The sequence below is a fragment of the Sinocyclocheilus anshuiensis genome, unplaced genomic scaffold, assembly GCF_001515605.1.
Source record: "Sinocyclocheilus anshuiensis isolate Anshui unplaced genomic scaffold, SAMN03320099.WGS_v1.1 scaffold194, whole genome shotgun sequence".
Taxonomy (NCBI): Eukaryota; Metazoa; Chordata; class Actinopteri; order Cypriniformes; family Cyprinidae; genus Sinocyclocheilus; species Sinocyclocheilus anshuiensis.
The window spans coordinates 2255727-2275732 of NW_015546074.1; the positions used below are offsets into that span (position 1 = coordinate 2255727).

A 20006-nucleotide genomic window follows, 5' to 3' on the forward strand; every position below is an offset into this window, starting at 1 on the left:
TATATATATTCCCTTGGTTACACTACTTGATATTTCACAAAAACACTTTTCATTTTATACAGTTTTATTGCTTAATAAATAAATAAACAAATATTGGTTGTTCATTGTAGGTGCAAGAAAAAATCATATTAAGATTTACTTAGTTACACCACTTGACATTGAAAATGGCCTAAACTTTCCACCCCAAAAACTCATGAAACTAACACAAATACAAAAGCTACTGTACATTTCTATGAACACATGCATTTTAAACATTTTTTTAAAGAATTAACTTTTTTAATCACCCAAATATATCCTTGATCCTTCTACACTGTGAAATATATTTCTAACTTTTCCAGATTATTTTTAACAGAAAAAAAAAAAAATCATATACTCTGGGTGGCCTTATAATCATGTTAAGATGACATTTTGTACATAGATATTTCATCTTAAATGCATGTATTTCATCATATACAGTGAAAGAGTAAGAAAAGCTGTCTTATAGCTTTAGAAAAGTCTGTTATCTCTGTCTAACAGGTGTTTATTGTGTTTAAACTGGCTTTAAGGATGCCACACAGTGGTTTCTCATTTAGAATACTTCAAATTCATTAATATAAGAACAAATTCATGTGTCCAAGCAATTATTAGTGAATGAGACTCAATGTCTTAGTGACAACTAGCGATATCTTTGGAGATTAAAGGTACATGATGTCAACGTTGCTTGTTCCCATGTGCTTGTTTGTCCACAGTGGAGTATTACATCTGCCCTTCGATTTACTGAAACAGAGCAGATTTCTGAATAGAAATGCCTTTTATCTCTCACCTCTTTGACAGTCTGACAAGCAGAATTTCATCTGTAGCTAGCTGTTTTCCCCTCACCACTAGAGCCAAAAACCTTTTAGTCCAATTTGCACAATGAGGAAAAAAAGCAACGTCTGATGTAAAAAGGTGGAGGTGACGTGAAGTAGCAGCGAGAGAGATGGAGAAAGTCAGAGATGGGAAGAGAGGAAAATATCAACATTGACGCTGTTAGTTCAAATGTGGCGTGACTGTTTCCGCCTCATTTCTGCTGCGGGCTGAGTGTGTTTCCCGCAGGGTTTCTGATCTGGGTGAATCTCACGAAACCTGTCAAGAGCATGTCTAGGCCGATATACAAAATTATATTGTGGGTGAAGAAATTAAGCCTGTTTTTAGTGTTGTTGAAGGGGATTTCATCCCTAGTGGCTGATAATGGTACCACAAGCTACAAAACAAAACACACTACCGTTTAGGGTTATTTAGTTTTTTTTTTTTTAAATATATATAAGTCTCCTATGCTAAGCAAAAACAGTAATATTGTGAAATATTATTTATTTACTTTTTTTTCTATTTTAATACATTTTTAAAGTATAATTGATTCCTGTTATGGCAACACTGAATTTTCAGCAGCCATTACTCCAGTTTGATATTCAAGAAATTATAAATTTTGAGTGTTTTTTTTTTTATGTTGATGTGCTGCTTAATATTTTTTGTGGAAACTGTGAAACATTTTTTTTTTCAGGATTCTTTGTTGGATAAATGTTCAAAAGAACAGCATTTATTGGTAACAGTTTGTAACATGTTAATATTTACTGTCCCTTTTGACCAAATTAATATTTCTTTGTTGCATTAAAGAATTAATTTAATTATCTATCTATCTATCTATCTATCTATCTATCTATCTATCTATCTATCTATCTATCTATCTATCTATCTGTCTGTCTGTCTGTCTGTCTATCTATCTATCTATCTATCTATCTATCAAAAATTAATGAATGAATGAATAATAAAAAAAATTAAAAACTAATGTTCATTTTGCATCTTGGTTTCTTCCTGTAGCAAGGCATTGTATTTAGAGTAATTTTTGCTTTGCTTTTCTTTTCTTTTCTTTTCTTTTCGTTTCGTTATATACCTCTATTCAAACTTGGCCTCATCTAAACGTCCAAGAAAAATAGAAAATAATTTCTATAGGTAGACTCATTTTGGGACACAATCTATGAAGATTTGTCTCACATCCTCAAGTTCCTGACTAACTTGTAATGTTGTTTTCTTTTGATTTTAGGGTGGAATTTGACCTGGATATGTTTTTGTGCGATTCACCCATCGGCCCTGTTTTACGTATCACCTTGCCCAAACTATGCGAAACAGCTTTATTTGCCAGTTGATTTTCTGTTTTTCTTGTTGGTCAAGGATTCTCCTTTGATTCCCTAATGTTTAATGCTTAACTTCTACATCAGAAAAGTGACTGTTTGCTCGTTTCCTCCTCCTGGACTTCAAACGCAGGCTGTTTTGATCAGTCTCTGCATGGCGTGGGCCTCCCGCGCCCTTCCTTTACACGTCTCCCAAACTGATCACCAATACATAATTAGCTCTTTTAAATAAGACCTAAAACTGGAGAGGAAGATAAAGTTAAAAGAAGTATAAATACAACGTTTGGCAAGGATTTCGTTTAGGGTCAAATTGCCTCACAAGTGCCTCTGGAAGCATTTCATCTCTTGCTCCGGCATGAGGGCGCGCTTCTGAAAAGACGTCAATTTTATGGATGTTTGCACGCTTTTCCGAGCAAGTAAACGCAACTCTTTTTCATCTGTTCTCATGGTTTTAATTGAGAGGGGGTTGGGAGCGAACACATGCTGATTATAGGAAGAAAGCAATAAATATTTTACAGTTCCAAGCAAGCGCTGGATTAAACCCATGAGACGTAAATGCTGATGCATAAAAGTCACAGGAGAACTTGGGGCTTGGAGTAGCTAGAGGGAGTCTCGTCTGCTCAGACCTACTGCTGGGTACAATTAGACTATACATTACACCTGCAGGAGAGATGTCACAGGTCTCTCACCGGCTCTATAACACTCACATAGGAGCGTGCAGACCAATACATGGATTTTCTCAGCCAGCGGAGCAATCGGATTGGCTATGGATGCTGCTGTTTTCTAGCTCATGCATGTCTTTCTGGAAAGTCTCTGCTGCTGCAGGCTTGACTTCTGAATATATGGAGGTTTTGGATTTGTCTTTATGGACTTTTTTGAGAGAGTGTAGAGAGTGGAAAGTAGAGGGGGAACCCTGTGAGTGCAAAGCTTTATGTGTTATATTGATACTACCTAGTCCACAGCTCTAATGAATACGTTATATATAGAGCTACCCATGTATAACTTTAAAGACAGACCGGTTGTGAGCTACAAGGTCATTAAGGGATTGCTATATGTTTTTATTGAAGCCATCAGCCTGCATTATTTCAACTTGTTGTTGAAATGATAATGAGCACGTTTACATGCACACCAGTAAGCTCATAACTCACAAATATCAGCTTATTAAAATAACCAGTTTTCCCCGTTTACCTGCATATCAGTAACCTGACAACGCAAGTAAGCTGCATTTACATGACTTCATTAATAAATCAGGTTATTTCCCTGTAGTGACGTCAAAATATAATCATTTGTGTATCTGACTCCAAGTAATCCATACATTTGTCAGTTGTGATGTTAAATTAAGCTTGCAACATGTCAACTTGCAACATGTCGGGAAACTTACAGCTCATATATTATCCTCTCATGCAGGTATAAAAACGCAGCATTGTGACTGAACCACTTCTACTTCTGCTGCACGAGATCAGAACACATTTTTATCATTTTCTGAGTCATGAAAAAGTCTGCTTTTGTGATACGTGCATGTAAATGCGCTCAATGTTTAACAGTAGAATTTGTGGGTGAAAACTACATTTCAAATACTTTTTTGCTTTAAATCTAAGTTTGTAATGTTGTGATTCACCTTGTAGCTGGTTGGTTTGGTTCAAGGCCTCTAATGCTTTGATGAACACTTCACACTATTACTATTACAACTATTACTAGCACTGTTTCTGTGAAAAGCGTAAACACTGTGGTACTATGAAAACATTGATATGTTTATTTGAGCATTGGCTCGAACCAATAGGGTGAGTTTGAAGGCGGGGCTAATAGTTGAGTCGACCAATGACAGTTGGAGTGGAGGTGTAATGGAAGGAAACCTGTTAAAGGAATCCTAATTTTTATAAGTCGAAGCAGTGATAGTGGTGCAAATGTGACGCGCTTCACCTTTAAAGATACACATTCAGAACAGAGGTGTGCTAAATGGTAATTCAATAAAAACAAAATAATATTTGTATTGTTTTTGTTTAGTATATACTGTAGTTTTAAACAATTATTCCCTTGTGGAAAAAGAAGTACACTTTAGCACACTTTTAGAAAAAGTTATATTACTTTTAGAAAAAAATATATTATATAAATTTTTTTTTTTGGACATTTAACTGCATTTTAATTGGAATTAAATGAAAATGTACTGTAGTTTAAATTTATATTAAATGCAAATAGCTGAACTTTAAAGCACTTTTTTGACCTAATTAAGAAGGACTTTTTTATATGTAATTTCATAATTACTTCTATTGTCCTTGAAATATGGTTAAAGTGTACTGCTCAATGTACTTATGGATATTTACAGTAAACTAAAATATACTTTAATGTCATTTCTATTGATACTTGTGTGTCACATATTTAAATATATTTGTAACTACACATTTGCGAATTACGATGAAGTAGCAATTTAGCACATTTAAAATAGATTAACTTTAAATGTAATATGGAATAACACACTACAGTTAAAATTACAATCAAGTACTCTACAGTACATGTGCTGTAGCATAGTCAGAATTAGTGTACTTTATTAAAGCACAACAACAGATTATTAAAACAATGATTTAAAATGTTTAATTTGACATTACAAAGTGCACTTTTTAAAAGAGTACTTAAGTGTCTTAAGAAACATACACTAAAGTAGCCTTTTGTTTAATTAATATTATATTATCTGCAAATACATTTTCTAAAAATATACTTTTAAGTTTTGAAGTAAATTACAAGTGCACATTCAATAGAATTAAGCACACTTCCTTTTCACAAGGGTTAGCTCTAACTATATTAATAATTATTTTTGAAAGGAATAGTTAAGTTGAATCAGCATCGGAACCATCAAATTCCTTATCATACCCATTTCTAAGGATAAAACACGTAAAACAAAACTGAGTAATGTTACGTAGCACAGCCCAATTTGACATCCTACTGAACAGAATACTAACATTACACAATTTGCCATTCTACTTTGTATTTATTGCCTTTCTTAAACATCAGCCATTCCCATTTCTATCTGTCCTCTGCAAAATAAAGTGTACCTACCAGCAGACACATTAATAAACGGAAATTAAAACGGTAACTGGAGATGAATAGGGAATGTGTGATTTCAACTGACATTTATTGCCACTTGGCAGTCGTACCATTAGCAAATTAGGTTCATTCGAGAGCCAGGATAACTCATCCTGAGAGGAAGGGCTTAATAAATATCACTGGGGTGAAGTCAGAAATCTAGATGATCATCTCTTTAACCTGGGGGTGAAGGTTTGATTGGTTAGCATGGTCTGGTTAGCAGTGTTGGGAAGGTTACTTTGGAAATGTAATAGGTTACAGATTACAGGTTACCCTACTTAAAATGTAATAGTAGTGTAACTTTTTCAATTACTTTATTAAAGTAATGTAACTGATTACTTTTGATTACTTTTTGATTACTTTTCTAAATTTCTAATGAATGTTTATTTGCAACTGTTAATCATTTTCCAACATTTACACCATGCAGGGTTAACCTTACAGTAGTGCTCAGACTTTCAAAATCCTTCATCACTTGAATTAAGATGATCAAATTTGAACACATCCACCACAAAATCAGACTTTAGTACCGCCTTTTACTTAACGCCGTTACATGTAACTAGTTACTCCCCAACACTGCTGGTTAGTTTTTGCTAGTAAATGCTGCAACAAAACGTGTTATTTTCAGTTTATGACTATTCAAAAGTAGTTTTTGCATGTTGCTAATATATCTTTATGCTAACAGATCGCTTTCTCCAGATCTTCTTGCTATCTGTTTCATTTGTAGAGCTTCTACACTAGAGAATATATTTATTTTGTGTGTCTTTTTGTCTTGTTAATGTGGCGAAATGAATCTGGGGCAATGGAAAGGCATGGAGAGCTGTGGGCTTGACTTTCAAAAGGCATCCGTCCATAAAGGCCCCTCCTGTTGAGACGAATCCCGTGTCTTTGTTTTTAGTACAACAAATGTGTACCATCCAAATGATTTCTCTCAAAGATTGCTGTTGGGCCCATTAAAAAGCGATGCTACAAATCCGTCTCAGTCCCAAGCGCTCTGAATCTTCCTTTCCAATTTTAGCTTGACAAATGTTTTCTGCATTAGAAGTGGACCCTTAATTGCGTGTTGTTCTCTTGCTTTTACTTCCTGCTTTGGAGAACCAACTTATCATTTCTGGCTCCATCTCACTTTGGTGGCAAATAATGCAGCCACCAGCAGTTTCTGCTGTATACCCTCAACACACAAAACCACTGGTAAACTAGGCCAGGAGGAGTTTATTGAGTGCATATGTGTGTTTTGATGCAGATTACGATGGATATTAACATAAACTTTCACAAATAAAATAAATAATGAGAGCACATGAGAATATAAAAAAATAAACTAATGGATTTATTGCCCTCCAGAGGTTATGCTGACCCAGAAGTACTTACCATACACATACAGTGCAAACTCATCCCTGTTGGTGCCGAGGTTGTTGCTGGCCTCACAGCGATATGTGCCGTTGTCTGTTTTGTTCAGTGTGGTTATGATTAGATCTCTACCCTCCACAATCATTCGTTCAACATCAGGAAGCTCTCCTCCATCTTTTGTCCATAAAACTGGCTCAGGTCTGAAAACAATAGAGTAATTTAGCTTGAGGCCTCAGAAATATACAGGTCAAAAACTCTGAAAACACAAGAATTTCGCTTGTAATGTTGTAAAGGTTCACAAACATGTTATTTAATTTTTATGTGTACATATATATTTAGTACAATTATTTTATTTTATTTTTACGCTTTTTAAGCTTTATTTTGCCTTCATACGTGCTACTACAAGAAACTAAATAATTTAACAAAGGACACACACATTCCCAAAATGTAAGAAATCTGTTATTTTATTAAAATATTTTATTAAAATACTGAAATTGGGATGCAGTGCCAGAAAATGGGCTGCTGTGCTAGTTTATGTAGATTTTTTTTTTTTACTGTATATTTAATTGTTAGTTTTACTACATAATAAAAAAAAATCTGTTCATTTTGTTGAACTCTGTCAAGCTATTTTGGACACAATAACACACACAAGAACATAAATGCCCCCTATTCTACTTCCATTGTAAATATATGAAAAAAATCTCAGTCCCTGTAATCCGTTTAGGGCATAGGTTTAGTAGTCTGGTGGTAGAAAAGATTTGTCTCTCATTTTGTTATCTTTTCTGCTCAAGGAACTTTTTATGGTTTTGTCCTCTACCTCTGAAAGGTCACTCTAAAAGAGTTACAACTGTCTCTAGACGATTATATGACTCACTAAATCTCTCCTAAATATCACAATCTGATTTAGTATTATTGCTTTTTGTTCTCTGCATGTAGATAAGGGCCACCTTGAGACGTGATGATTCTGCAAGTTCAACTTCACAAGACAAACCATATTCAAACAATGTTCACGTAGGTGATTAAAAGAAAGCTGCACTCACAGTGGGTTGCCTTTGGATACACATTCCATTCTGAAGTATTGTCCTTCCTGAGGTACTATTACTGAGCGCACAATCTCTACCTGAGGAGGATCTGGATTGACAAAACAAAAGAAAACAAAACTCAAAACAAACAAAAATCCCAAAGCAAAACAAAAACACAAAATAAAACATAAAACACAAAGCAAAACAAAAACACAAAACAAAACAAAAGAAAACAAAAAGAAAAACACAAAATAAAACAAAAATCACAAAGCAAAATAAAACACAAAATAAAGCAAAAAGCAAAACAAAAACACAAAACAACCAAAACATAGCAAAAAACAACAACAACAAAACAAAACACAAAATGTAAAAATGTATGAGGAAAAAGGATCTTCGTTGTAAATATTATATACATACAATCAAACATGATAAACTACTAACATTTTGTCACGTTACACCACTATTTCTTTAGACAAAAATAGCTTGTTAATAGAAAAGTTTGACTATTTTGAAAACTTCTAAAAGAGCGACTGTTACACTACTGCTACACATTGCTAAACTGCAGTTACTGTACACACAACACTGTCTCTGCCGCTCTTTAAACTGGTGCTGTTTCAGCTGATCTGAGAGCAGTTTCCATCAAACTAAAGTCAGGAGGGAAACTGATCCACAAATATGACTCACAGTGGACCTCCAGTACTTCTGTAACCTGGTGTGGCAAGGAGCCCAGAGCTAAGTGCTCCACGACACAGGTGTATGCTGCTCCATCATCTGTCCTGTCCACCTTGAGGTGTATGGTGCTCCTGACTGTGAATGACCTCCCAATGGCGTTTACTTCCTTCTGACCTGCCAGAACATAGTCACAAGGAAACCTATCAAGCTAATGTTACACATACAGTACTATGCAGGTGCTTCATTTAGTATATCATGCATTATGATTATTAGTTCTGTTGTACTTATGACTGTAATAGTAGATATACAGGCATGCATCAGACACTTAAACTTAAACGTATACAACCTAAGCATGTTGGATAATAATTTCTGTTATAGATTTCAGATGACTGCACTTAGAGTATAAATAGCATAATACATTTAAGAAATACCACACAAGAAAACTGCTGTATCAGTATGACTGCTTTTACGCAAAATTTTGATAAACAACAATTTCATATTAAGTAACTTACATTTCAGACACAATATTTAATTACTTTTTACTGTTTTTTTTTTCTGCCAATCAAAATAGATCCAAATTAAATCAAAGCAAACAACATGTCTACAACAGTGATTCATTCCTGAATTAATGTATATTTTTGGACTAATCAGTTGAGTTAATGATTCAACAACTCAATCAAAGACACTCAATCCACTCCTAAATAAGTTTCTTGAACTAATTGGTTGAGTGAATAATTCAATAACTTACTTCTCATTTTTCTGTCTTCTTAGGATGAATTGCTTGTTGTATTACACATTTATAAGTGACATTGGATAAAAGTCTCAACTAAATAAATAACTGAAAATTTCGCTCACTCATAAACACAATCACTTGTTCGTTCCTGAATGAATCAATGTTTTTGAACTAATTGGTTAAATAAATGATTTAATGACACACTCATAAAACAATCACTTGTTTGTTCCTGAATGAAGTGAGTGTTTTGAATGAATGATTCAATTGACTCAGTCATACAGAGTCACATTGCTGCCACCTACTGGTGTAACAGAATACCATTAATACAGAGACTGACAGGAGCATGCAAACATACATGGACACAAGGAGTGAAATCTGTACTTCCTGGAACGCTAATGGCCAATCACATTTGAGGTGTTGTATAAGAATTTTTTATTTTCTAATTTACATTTTTATTTATATTTGTTTCCCTCATACTATTTGTGATCATACAGGTATTATCCTTAAACGTTGTTTATACATCAACAGCAGCACAAACATGAAATTCTTCTGTTTGCAGAAAAGTTTTTGTTTGCAATCACACAGAAGAACAGCAATCCACCAATAGAAAATATCCTAATACTATACAAGCTCAAAACATTGTCCCTTTCAGCCTGGGTTTTATTGGAAAGCCTGTGGAAATGCGAAGAACAAAACATAAGTTAGAGCTTGTAAGGAATCCTTATAACATCTGTGAGGGTAACAGCACAGAAAGTGATAGAGAATCAATAACCAGAGACAACAGCAGTCAGAGCCATGTCTGCGTTCCGTGAAAGCCCTGGATCAACAGCATCATGAATGGATAAGTAAAACACCACCCTGGAGGATTGCCTCCAGCAAACATCTCGCTAAACATATACATGCATGACCTGCCCAGATAAAACACCCTTGAAGCACACACACAGTGAAATGTTCAAAGCATCTTTGTTGTTTTGTTGTCCTTGCCTTTTTTTGTCATCCAGATCTCATCTTTGTTGTCTATTCAAAACATTGATGGAACACTGAAGAAAAACACTGAAATGGCAAACCCATTTTACTTCCATAATGTGCTCAACTGGTAGAGCATTGCATTGGGAACACAAAGGATGCAGGTTCAATTCCCAGGAAACACTAGTATTAATAAAATGCATCCCCTGAATGTGCTGTAAGTCACTTTGGATTTAGCACCTACATGTAATGTATTTCTGCGTGAAACAGGATGATGTAAGCTGAAAAGGAACGTCATTTTAGAGGTGAAGCAAACTATTACCTTTTGATACAAAAGATACGTGTTGGTTGGAATGTGCTTCTTGTATTCATTCACATAAGTCTAGAACTATGGAAGTCAATTATTTACATTTTTATAATAAATCATATGCTGATTAACTGACTGAACATATCAATATTAGCTGAAAAGCCAAAAAAGAAGTATAATTCAGAAACATTACATATTGTGGCAGATGAAAACATCGAATAGATCAAAAGTGTCTAAACTTTAGAATGAATGTGTCAGTTTTATTTGGCATACTTTTGAATTTTGATCATTTAATTTAATTACATTTTTAAATAAAATATGTTTTTAAATAATAATTAAATAACTATATATTGTACAAATATATCATATATGTCATACTATATTTCATACATTTGCATACAATGGTACTTACACGGCACACTAGAAATAATAATAATAATAATAAAAATAATAATAATGAATTCTAATATGCTGATTTGGTGTTCAAGAAACATTTCTTCTTATTATTAATGTTGAAAACAGCTGTGCTGCATAATATTTTTGTGGATACAGTGATACAGTTTGTACTGTCACTTTTGATCAATTTAACGCATTCTTGCTCAATACAAGTATTGAAAAGTAGTACTGTATTTTAAGTATGTATTCATAAGTATGAATTTCTAAATGAATAAATACATACATACATACACTCATACATAAAATACCTCAAGCTTTTGAACGGTACTGTACGTGGTACTGTATTTTACCATGTCCAAAACACTCATATCATGGTACATTTTATTAATGGAGATCATAACATGCTATTATTACAAAATATGTAAGAGTTGTGTTTTTGTATGAATTCGGGCCCCTGCTGGTACTCAGTATGATGGATGACTGGTATGTAATTTCATATACAGCATCTGGTGATAAATAAAAAAAAAGTGTTGATTCTAATTGCTGTGGAATATGGTGCAGTGTGATATCTGGTCAGTGGTGTGAGTAACTAAGCAGCTGAAATCACATCTCTCTCTCTCTCTCTCTCAACACTAGCGTTAGTCAGTCAAACGCTCTCTTTGCATTGCCTGCAGTACTGCTGTGCTCCTCTAAATGCATGCTATCATTTGATGTTTCAGGAAGATTGATCACCTTTTTTTGAAGACAAACTAAAATGCAAAGAAATGTTGCCAAATCACCACAACATAAAACAAGTCTATTTTGTCATCATTTACTCATCCTCATGTCATTTCAAATCAGGTTATTTTGAAAAATTTGGGTTTTTTATTGTAACGATTTGAGGGTGAGTAAATGATGATAAAAGTTGATTTTTGGTTGAATTATCCCTTTAACATAGCGGTATAAGAATAATCTGAGTCCTTCTCATACTGTCTATATAACAGTGATACCAATAATATAGTTGTGTAAATAACGTTAATTTTGTTTAATCACTCTAATGAGTGTATGTTGTTTATCTCATTCACACAGATGACCCGCAGACAAGTCCAATCTGCTATTTCTCACCCTCCTCCAGAAAAGACCTCTGTAATGCTTCTGGTGTTTAGGTAAAACTCTAGCAGTCAAAATCTATTACATTTCTCAGAGAAGAGGAACAAAAATATATATTGTAAGTAGATTTTTTCATTTTTATTACATTTTGATGTTGCCAGTGTTGCCAAGGAGCTGCTATGTGTTACTTAAGGTGTTCTTTTTATGCATTCCGAAGCTGTTGCTAGGGTGTTCTGAGTGGCATTGCAGATGGTTGCTAGGGTATTCTGGATTGTTGCATATTAGCAAAAACACCCACCCACAATATATATAAAACTAAATAAATATAAAGGTTTTTGTCACTGTCCTATAAATAAAGGCAAAATGTCAAAAAAATTAATAAAAAAAAGAAAAATCAGTTTTTATAGTTTGTACTCATATTTATTTAGTATTATCTTATAAGTGATAAATATAATTATTACTATTTATCCCTTATTGATAGAGTTCCATAATATTATTTACACACACGCAGACACACACACACAGGTTTGTTTTTATGGTTTATGGGGACTCTCCATAGGCGTAATGGTTTTTATACTGTACAAACCGTATTTTCTATTGTCCTACACCAACCCTACCCCTAAACCTACCCCTCACAGGAAACTTTCTGCATTTTTAGATTTTCAAAAAAACTAATTCTGTATGATTTATAAGCCTTTTGAATTACGGGGACACTGAAAATGTCCTCATAAATCACCTTCTCGTTGTAATACCTATGTCATACCCATGTTATTATACAAATTTGTGTCCTCATAAACCACATAAACATGCACACACACACACACACACACACACACACACACACACACACACGCACACAGAGTTTATATAGGAACTATATTTTAATTAAACGTATTACCATTTTTTAAAGGTAAATTTAAAAAAAATCCCAAAAAATTCACCCAAAACTGTCCATTCTGACTTTATTTACTCTCATGTCATTACCCTCATGTCATTTCAAACCTTTCTGATTTTTTTCTTTTGTCAAACAAAGATATTTTGAGAGAAGGCTCAGTCTCAAAGTCTAAAAAAAAAAAAATTGAAAAAGACTTTATTCAACAATTAGTCTTCTCCGCATCACCCTGGTGCCATTTTGGAGAGTATCAGCTGGACGTAATCCGCGTATGCTGTTCTGTGTCAGCTGCGTCACACGGATACGTTGTTTCCGTTCAGATCAAATCACAACAACATAGGAAACAGATCCGGCGTGACGTGGCTGACACAGAACAGCATATGCTGTTTACGTCCAGCGGATACTCTCCAAACTGGCGCTACAGGGTCAGACAGCTCTCAGATTCCATCAAAAAAATCCTAATTTGTGTTCCGAAGATGAACGAAGGTCTTACGGGTTTGAAACGACATGAGGGTGAGTAATTAATGACAGAATTTTCATTTTTGGGTGAACTAATCCTTTAAGAACAAACAGTGCAACCAAATTAAGTACACATTTAGGTACAAATAAACCAGTAGTTACTAAGCCCCTGCTGTGAACTTCATGTCCCAGTTTAAGAAAGTCCTTAGGAATGGCTGGTGTAATCCCATCCAGATGTGGTAAAACAGCATGAAAAGCAAGTTAAAGATTGGCCCAGAGGAAATGAGTGTAGTATATTAAGCACAGATCTAGATATAGTAAACTGCATCTAGAAAAAGAAAAAAAAAACTGGCAGTCCCTCATGGTTAATAAGCTCTCAGGAGATCCTGGATTTCTGCTGAAGTTTCAAGAGTTGCAAGCACAGCCCGCACTGAAATTTCTGTTGGCGGCAGCCAGGGTATCCATCAACGTGACCCGTTCTACAAGGCTTCGTATCTCCCTGACCATCCTAAAGTAAGCAGTACCTCACCATGTTACATATTCTGTTTAGGCCTGCGTATTGGTCTCCAGAAGCACATCCAATCCGTCTCACAAGATCAGATCACAGAGCAAGATTCCTTTGAACTGGAGTGAGTGACAGGCAGTCCGGCTGTGATGCTCTGTTCCTGCATGCCACTGGCCTTTAAGTGTGGCTTGCGTGAATGCCATCTCTGAGTCGGGCCTGTCTGATGGAGTCTCAGGCCATCAATCACCAGCACCAGATCAGCCGACTGATGTCTGGGGTAACATATTGGTTAAAGTTGAACTGATGTGCTATGCTATGTTGTGCTATCGTACAATGGATTGACTGAGAGATGCAATTCCATTTCAAAAATTCATTTCTGTCTGATGAGGTACACTGTTCGAACAAATATGTAGTCATGTTTTACCTCATTGGTCAAGCCAGTGTTTACACTATAAGTAAAAATATATAATTTGTGTAACATATTTTAATATTAAAATTAGAAAAATATGTTTTTTTTTAAAGAAATTAATACATTTATTCAGCATTTAATTGATCAAAAGTGTCAGCAAAACATTTTCATTGTTTCAAAAGATTTCTAAATCAAATGAATGTTTGAAACTTATCATTCATCAAAGAGTCCTGAAAAAAAATGTATCACAGTTTCCACAAAAAATATTAATCAGCACAACAAACGTTTCTTGAGAACTGTAGAATTCTTAAGGATTATGTGACACACACACACACACATATATATAAGCAGTACCTTATATATATATATATATATATATATACATTTTTTTCTTTGATGTTCTTTAGGTTTGTAAATGCATTTACAAATCAATAATGAATGATATTTATTTTTTTTAAATAAAATGTTTTAATAATATAAAATACTTTGTAAAATGTATTTTAAAACTTTTTTTATGTTAATGTATTCAGAGTCTAAGTAAAATACTTTTTACTTGATAGTTACATCACATGACATTTTTACAGTTAATGCAAACTTTTGTTATAAAAAACAGTATGCTGTAAGTTTTTCAAAACCATAGGAAACACATCCTTTGTTAAAATTGTAAATCAAAATGCTCATAAAACTAGTTCTGTCCGTGTACATTAAACTGGGATAGCAGAAATTATTTAAACAAATTGACACACATCACTTTTAAAGCCCAGAATAACAGAATACTAAATTATACTGCTGTGAAATGCTTTGTCAAGAGCTGCACAATTAATGAAGATGCTGGTGTAAAGCTGTACATTACGCACCATGTACCACTTGCACACTGACAAAATGTGCAACTGTTCATTGCACATAATCAGCTCTAGGCTATCCGGGGGGATTTGTTTACCTTGCACCTCCTTGTCGTTTCTGAACCATCGGATGTCAGCAGCCGGTTTACTGCCAGATGTGGTGCATGTCAGTGTGACGGCCTCCCCCTCCTGGGCAGGTCTCGAGAGGCCTGTGATTTCTGGTTTTGCTGGAACACCTGGTATACAAAGAGAGGAGGAGGATTACAGGCAGCACTGATGGAAACACGTGTGATTCTACGATTTCAGTCATAGATGGGCTCAGCCCCCCGCCTGCACATGATGTGGTTCAGAGGAATATTACTTTCCTGACGCTCAAATGTTGCTTGACTGGCATTTTTTTATAGAAAACATGTTTGTCAGTTTATATATAAGTTTGTCAGTATATATATATATATATATATATCAATACAGTGACAAATTCTGCTCTATGGTATTTTGTGATTCCACTTCAGGAACTCGAGCTGCGTCGAAACGCTACGGGAACGCCTCCAGCGTGACCACGCTCTGAATCATATGTGTAATCAGTCCAATGGATGGGCGAGACATCACGGGCGGGGTGACGTAGCGACCAGGAAGTATAAAAGCACGCGCGGTGAAACCGGCGTCAGCTTTCTGTCATTCAGCAAGCGCTCTGTGTGTGTCAGTCTTATTTGGTGTTGTCTGTCCATTATCATTCTTTATTTTACCAATACGAGTGTAGACAAACATACGGCGAGAGCTGGCAGTATATTAGGCTGTGTGTTCTTCCCTGCCCGCGCTACATTTCGGGGGGGGGGATACATATGGGCTTACATTTCTGCCACAATTCTGCGCACGAAAAATCATATTTTGAGCGCACAAAAGTGCATTTTGCACACGCGCGATCTGAGTTTGTGGAGAAAATGTTCGTTTCACAAAGAAAAAAGTCTTTCGAGCGCACGGAAATCAATTTTGCATTTAAAATACGTTTTTGGATGTGTGCAGACCTTCTCTTTTGCGCGTGCAACGTTTCACTAGCTTACTCACCTGATGCCCGCCCTCAGTGCTCTCTAAATGCTAACAGCTCGCTTGCTCAACACAACCCAGCGTTACAATATGCCATAATTCCAGCCAATCAGAGACGAGGGCTGCTAAATTCTGATTGGCTGCCTTGACAACCAATCACAACAAGCTTATGCTAAGTGGTGGATCAGGATGCTATTCCATAGCCTTGAGCCCTCTGATCTCCCCTCTCCTTCGGGGGTCAAGGCTCACTCCTCCAGAAGTTGGCCTTCGGGCGGCCCCCGACCTACTTTAGCCATTCCTGGCTCCCTTTTCTCTCGCCTTAGTTGCGCTCTTCCACACTAGGCAGGGATTTGCAAGCCTGGCGGCGTGGGCATTCTCGTTCCCGTAGCGTTTCGACGCAGCTTAACCTGGAGACGTTTTCCTGGAAAAGGAAGCATTTGTTGAGTGATTGAGATGGAGAATGCAAATGAGTTTTGGTTTCTAAGTATTTTCTACATCAAACCAAACCAAAAAAAAAGGTGTTAAAATGAACAAATTAGAACATTAACTTAAAGCCTGGAATACACTACAAGATTTTTGCCCTGATTTCCCGCCAATTTACAGTCTGGAGAAGTTCACACTAGTTGCCGAAAGTCAGAGCCAGTCTGCAGATTTGAGTTGACAGATTTCATAGAAAATCGCGTAGTGTATGATGCTCACAGACACAAATTTTTTCGCTTCAGAGTATCATTCCATCCAGTCGGAGGATATCATGTTCAGAGGATAAACATGTTTGATATTTTCAGTCGATTTTTGAACACATTGTTTTCATTTGTCATGTGTCTCCTAGCAACAAGGCGCACATTTCTGCTTGAGTTTGTTGTGATCAGAATAACTTGAAAGTCTGGTAGTGTGTGATCCTCAGTTGTGTAGTGTATGATAGACAGTTTTCCTTTGTCACTATTTACAAAGTCGGTAAGTGTATGATGCCTACTGTTCAGATTTTAAAAGTCGTCTAGTGTATTCAAGCCTTAACATTTTTACATGTTTACATGTAAAACATGTAACATAGATTAGTGTGAAAAAATGGCTTATTAATCTTGTCTGTATAATGTCATACATCCAGTTACAATGTAAAGATGCTAAAGTCTAAAATTTTCAAAGAATTGATAACAGACTATTTACACAGAAAAAAAATCCACCCACAGGTTTTACATCTATAAAAAACAAACAAACAAACAAACAAACAACAAAAACTATTTTCTGTAAATGTACTTAATATGTATTGTATAAAAAACTTTATAGAAACACAAAGTAGTCCTACCACTGTTGGATGATTTTAAACAAAAATGATGATTAAAAAAACAAACAAACAACAACAACAAAAAATTTAAAACGAAAAGAAAATGAAACAAATACAGAAAAACTATTGTCTGTAAAGTTGTATATAAAAATAAGGTAAAAGTGGTTCCACCACTGTTGGAGGATCAAAACAACACAAAACAAAAACAACAACAACTGTTTGTAAAGATACTTGTAAACCATATGTATTGTATAAAAAACCAGTATATAAATATAACGTAAAATTAGTCACACCACTGTTGGATGATGTAAAAAAAAAAATACAAACACACACACACACACACACACACACACACACACACACACGAAAGAAAAAAAGAAGAAAACAAGATAAAAAAAGGCAGAATCAGTCCCACTACAAAAACAGTTTTGTAATGTTTGTAAATGTACTTGTAAACAATATGTATTGTGAAAAGCTGTATTTATAAATAAGGTAAAAGTAGTCCCATCAAATGATCAAAGCAAAGCAAAACAAATACAACTATAAAACAACTACTTTTAAACAACAGGTACTGTGAAAAGTGGATTATAAACATACAGTGTACAGAGTGAGCATTGCAGAGTCTAGCACAAGCTGATCATAAACCAAAGCACACAGTGACACATCTAATGGCTCCATCAGCCAGTGTGAAATTCTCTCATTTACATCACTCCCTGTGCCACCAAAGTGCAAAAACAAAATCACATGATGGTAGAGAACTCACTGACCCCAGATCAGTGAAGAGCATGTTGACCTTAAAGGCACAGATTGATGAGGATGAGAGGGATCTATGAGAGGTCTTACCTAACACAGTCAGGAAGGCCTTGGATGTCTTGACAGGCATGGTGAAGAGCGAGCATGTATACTGTCCTTCATCTGACAGAGTAATGTCACTGATGCTGATGGCCAACTCCTTCCAAGAGGCTCGAACCAGCTCAATCCGGTTGTCCCTTAATGCTAAGACATAAAACATATGATTAGTGATCAATAACTAATCAGTAAGCTAAAAAGGACTTTTGGAGAAACAGCCAACAGTCACGTTGCCTGAAAATGTGTTTTTGTGGTACCATGGTAAAGTGATGGTATCAGATGTTAATATCTCAGCATGTCTAATTCAGGACACAAGTAAAGCAAAAAAGTAAAGGAATTTTATTTTTGTCTGTTTAAATACATACAGGGTTAGGCATACACAAATAATATCTCAAATGAAAAAGTAATGAAAGAAATAACAATCTTGAGGCAATGAGCAACTCATAAAAATGGACAAAAGGATTCTACTGTATGCCTTTAGATAAAATATAAATCCTGCTCCTGGGAAGATATGGCCAAATAAACTAAAAGACAAAGAAAGACACCCTCTTGCTCAAACAAGCATTATACAATAAATACAGGACGCCAGTGTGGGTTTATTTTTCAAAGTCAATAAGCAGGCATTAAATATCAAATAATATCAAAAAGTCTGCATGCTTTTGCATATACTAAAGTTCATGTGCTGAAGTTCTTAAACAGCATTGTTTTAAAGCACTATGTTGGTGGAACCATTCATATAATGTTTTAAATGTAATGCAATTCATTACATGTCTGTCACACTATCACTATTGTTTATGCACCATGGTGTCAAATGGCATTTGTTTGTACTTCAAACAATCTTCCCCACTGAAGCTAAGCAGACTGGAGTCTGGTCAATATCTGGATGGGAGACCTTGTGAAAATAAGGCTGTTGCTGGAGGACATAGTGAGGCCAGCAGGGGCGCCCACCCTCTGTGCCCCAATATGATGTGAACACTATGTAGTAAAAGACAGCATCCTTTGGATTAAAAGGTAAATCTAGGTCCTGATACTCTGAGGGCATTGATCTTCTAGGGTGTCTTTTGAAAAGAACCTCTGAACCCTGACCAGATTTGTCCACTGGCCTCTATCAAACACACACATTCTTGAGAAAAGCACAAAATATAACAAATTATTAATGACATGGTCCATTATTGTTAGTGAACCACAGTGTCTTTTTGTAAACAAATATCTTGGAGGTAAAGCTTAGTACTTATGTTCGCTTACTAATTCATGACATTATGTATTATTCATGAGTTTAGTCCCACAGTAGTGAAACAAACGTTTTTGAATCTTCCACTGTTCTGAATAACCACTGCGACTGACTGTCACCGTCACACTGAAGCCGTTTGTTGTCTCTAACTGGAGTTTCAACACTTTCTACCTGTCTGCCACAAGCAGCCATTCATCCATTATGTTTGCAATTTCAAAGAAGAGTTTGCAACAGCTGAGAGATTGATGAACAGAAAGGTCACTTTATCCTTCTCATCCCACACTGTCTGAAAAAGCACAATTCACTTCTATTGTGTCATTGAAAAAAGTAAGAGAGAGTGGCTTTTCATTTAACATCTCACAAATGTTTTGCTTTGAAGTTGGCATGAATCAAAGTTGACACTGTTTAATTTGTTAATGCATTTCATATATATATATAATTTTTAATCAGTTAAGCCAATCGCATACTTGGAAATATGTCAAAATACAGGAGAAAAGTCGGTTTTTCAGACACTTTAACAAAAGACATCATTGTATAGGGTATGGCGGGCCGGATGGTCCAAAAATAAGACTAATAACTTGTTGCGGGAAGTCACTATACTATTGCCAGGAGCTACTGAGTTTGCCACAACTCACCTTCCTCACACGGCGGGCGACTCACTCTCCTCAGCTGGCGACTCACTCTCCTCACACGGCGGGCGACTCACTCTCCTCACACGGCGGGCGACTCACTCTCCTCA

General features: G+C 35.6%; 1 protein-coding gene across 5 annotated transcripts in view; it reads right to left on the reverse strand.

The window, feature by feature from the left end:
- Positions 1-20006, reverse strand: part of LOC107699843 (cell adhesion molecule 2-like) — a 264993-nt gene that overhangs the window by 17966 nt on the left and 227021 nt on the right. For all 5 annotated transcript variants that reach the window (XM_016501248.1, XM_016501245.1, XM_016501247.1 and 2 more), the window contains exons 4-8: positions 18031-18183; positions 14960-15097; positions 8276-8437; positions 7610-7700; positions 6591-6769 (exon numbers count right to left, since the gene is read on the reverse strand). In XM_016501248.1, the coding sequence (XP_016356734.1) occupies positions 6591-6769; positions 7610-7700; positions 8276-8437; positions 14960-15097; positions 18031-18183 (723 nt within the window). The remainder of the gene's footprint in view (positions 1-6590; positions 6770-7609; positions 7701-8275; positions 8438-14959; positions 15098-18030; positions 18184-20006) is intronic.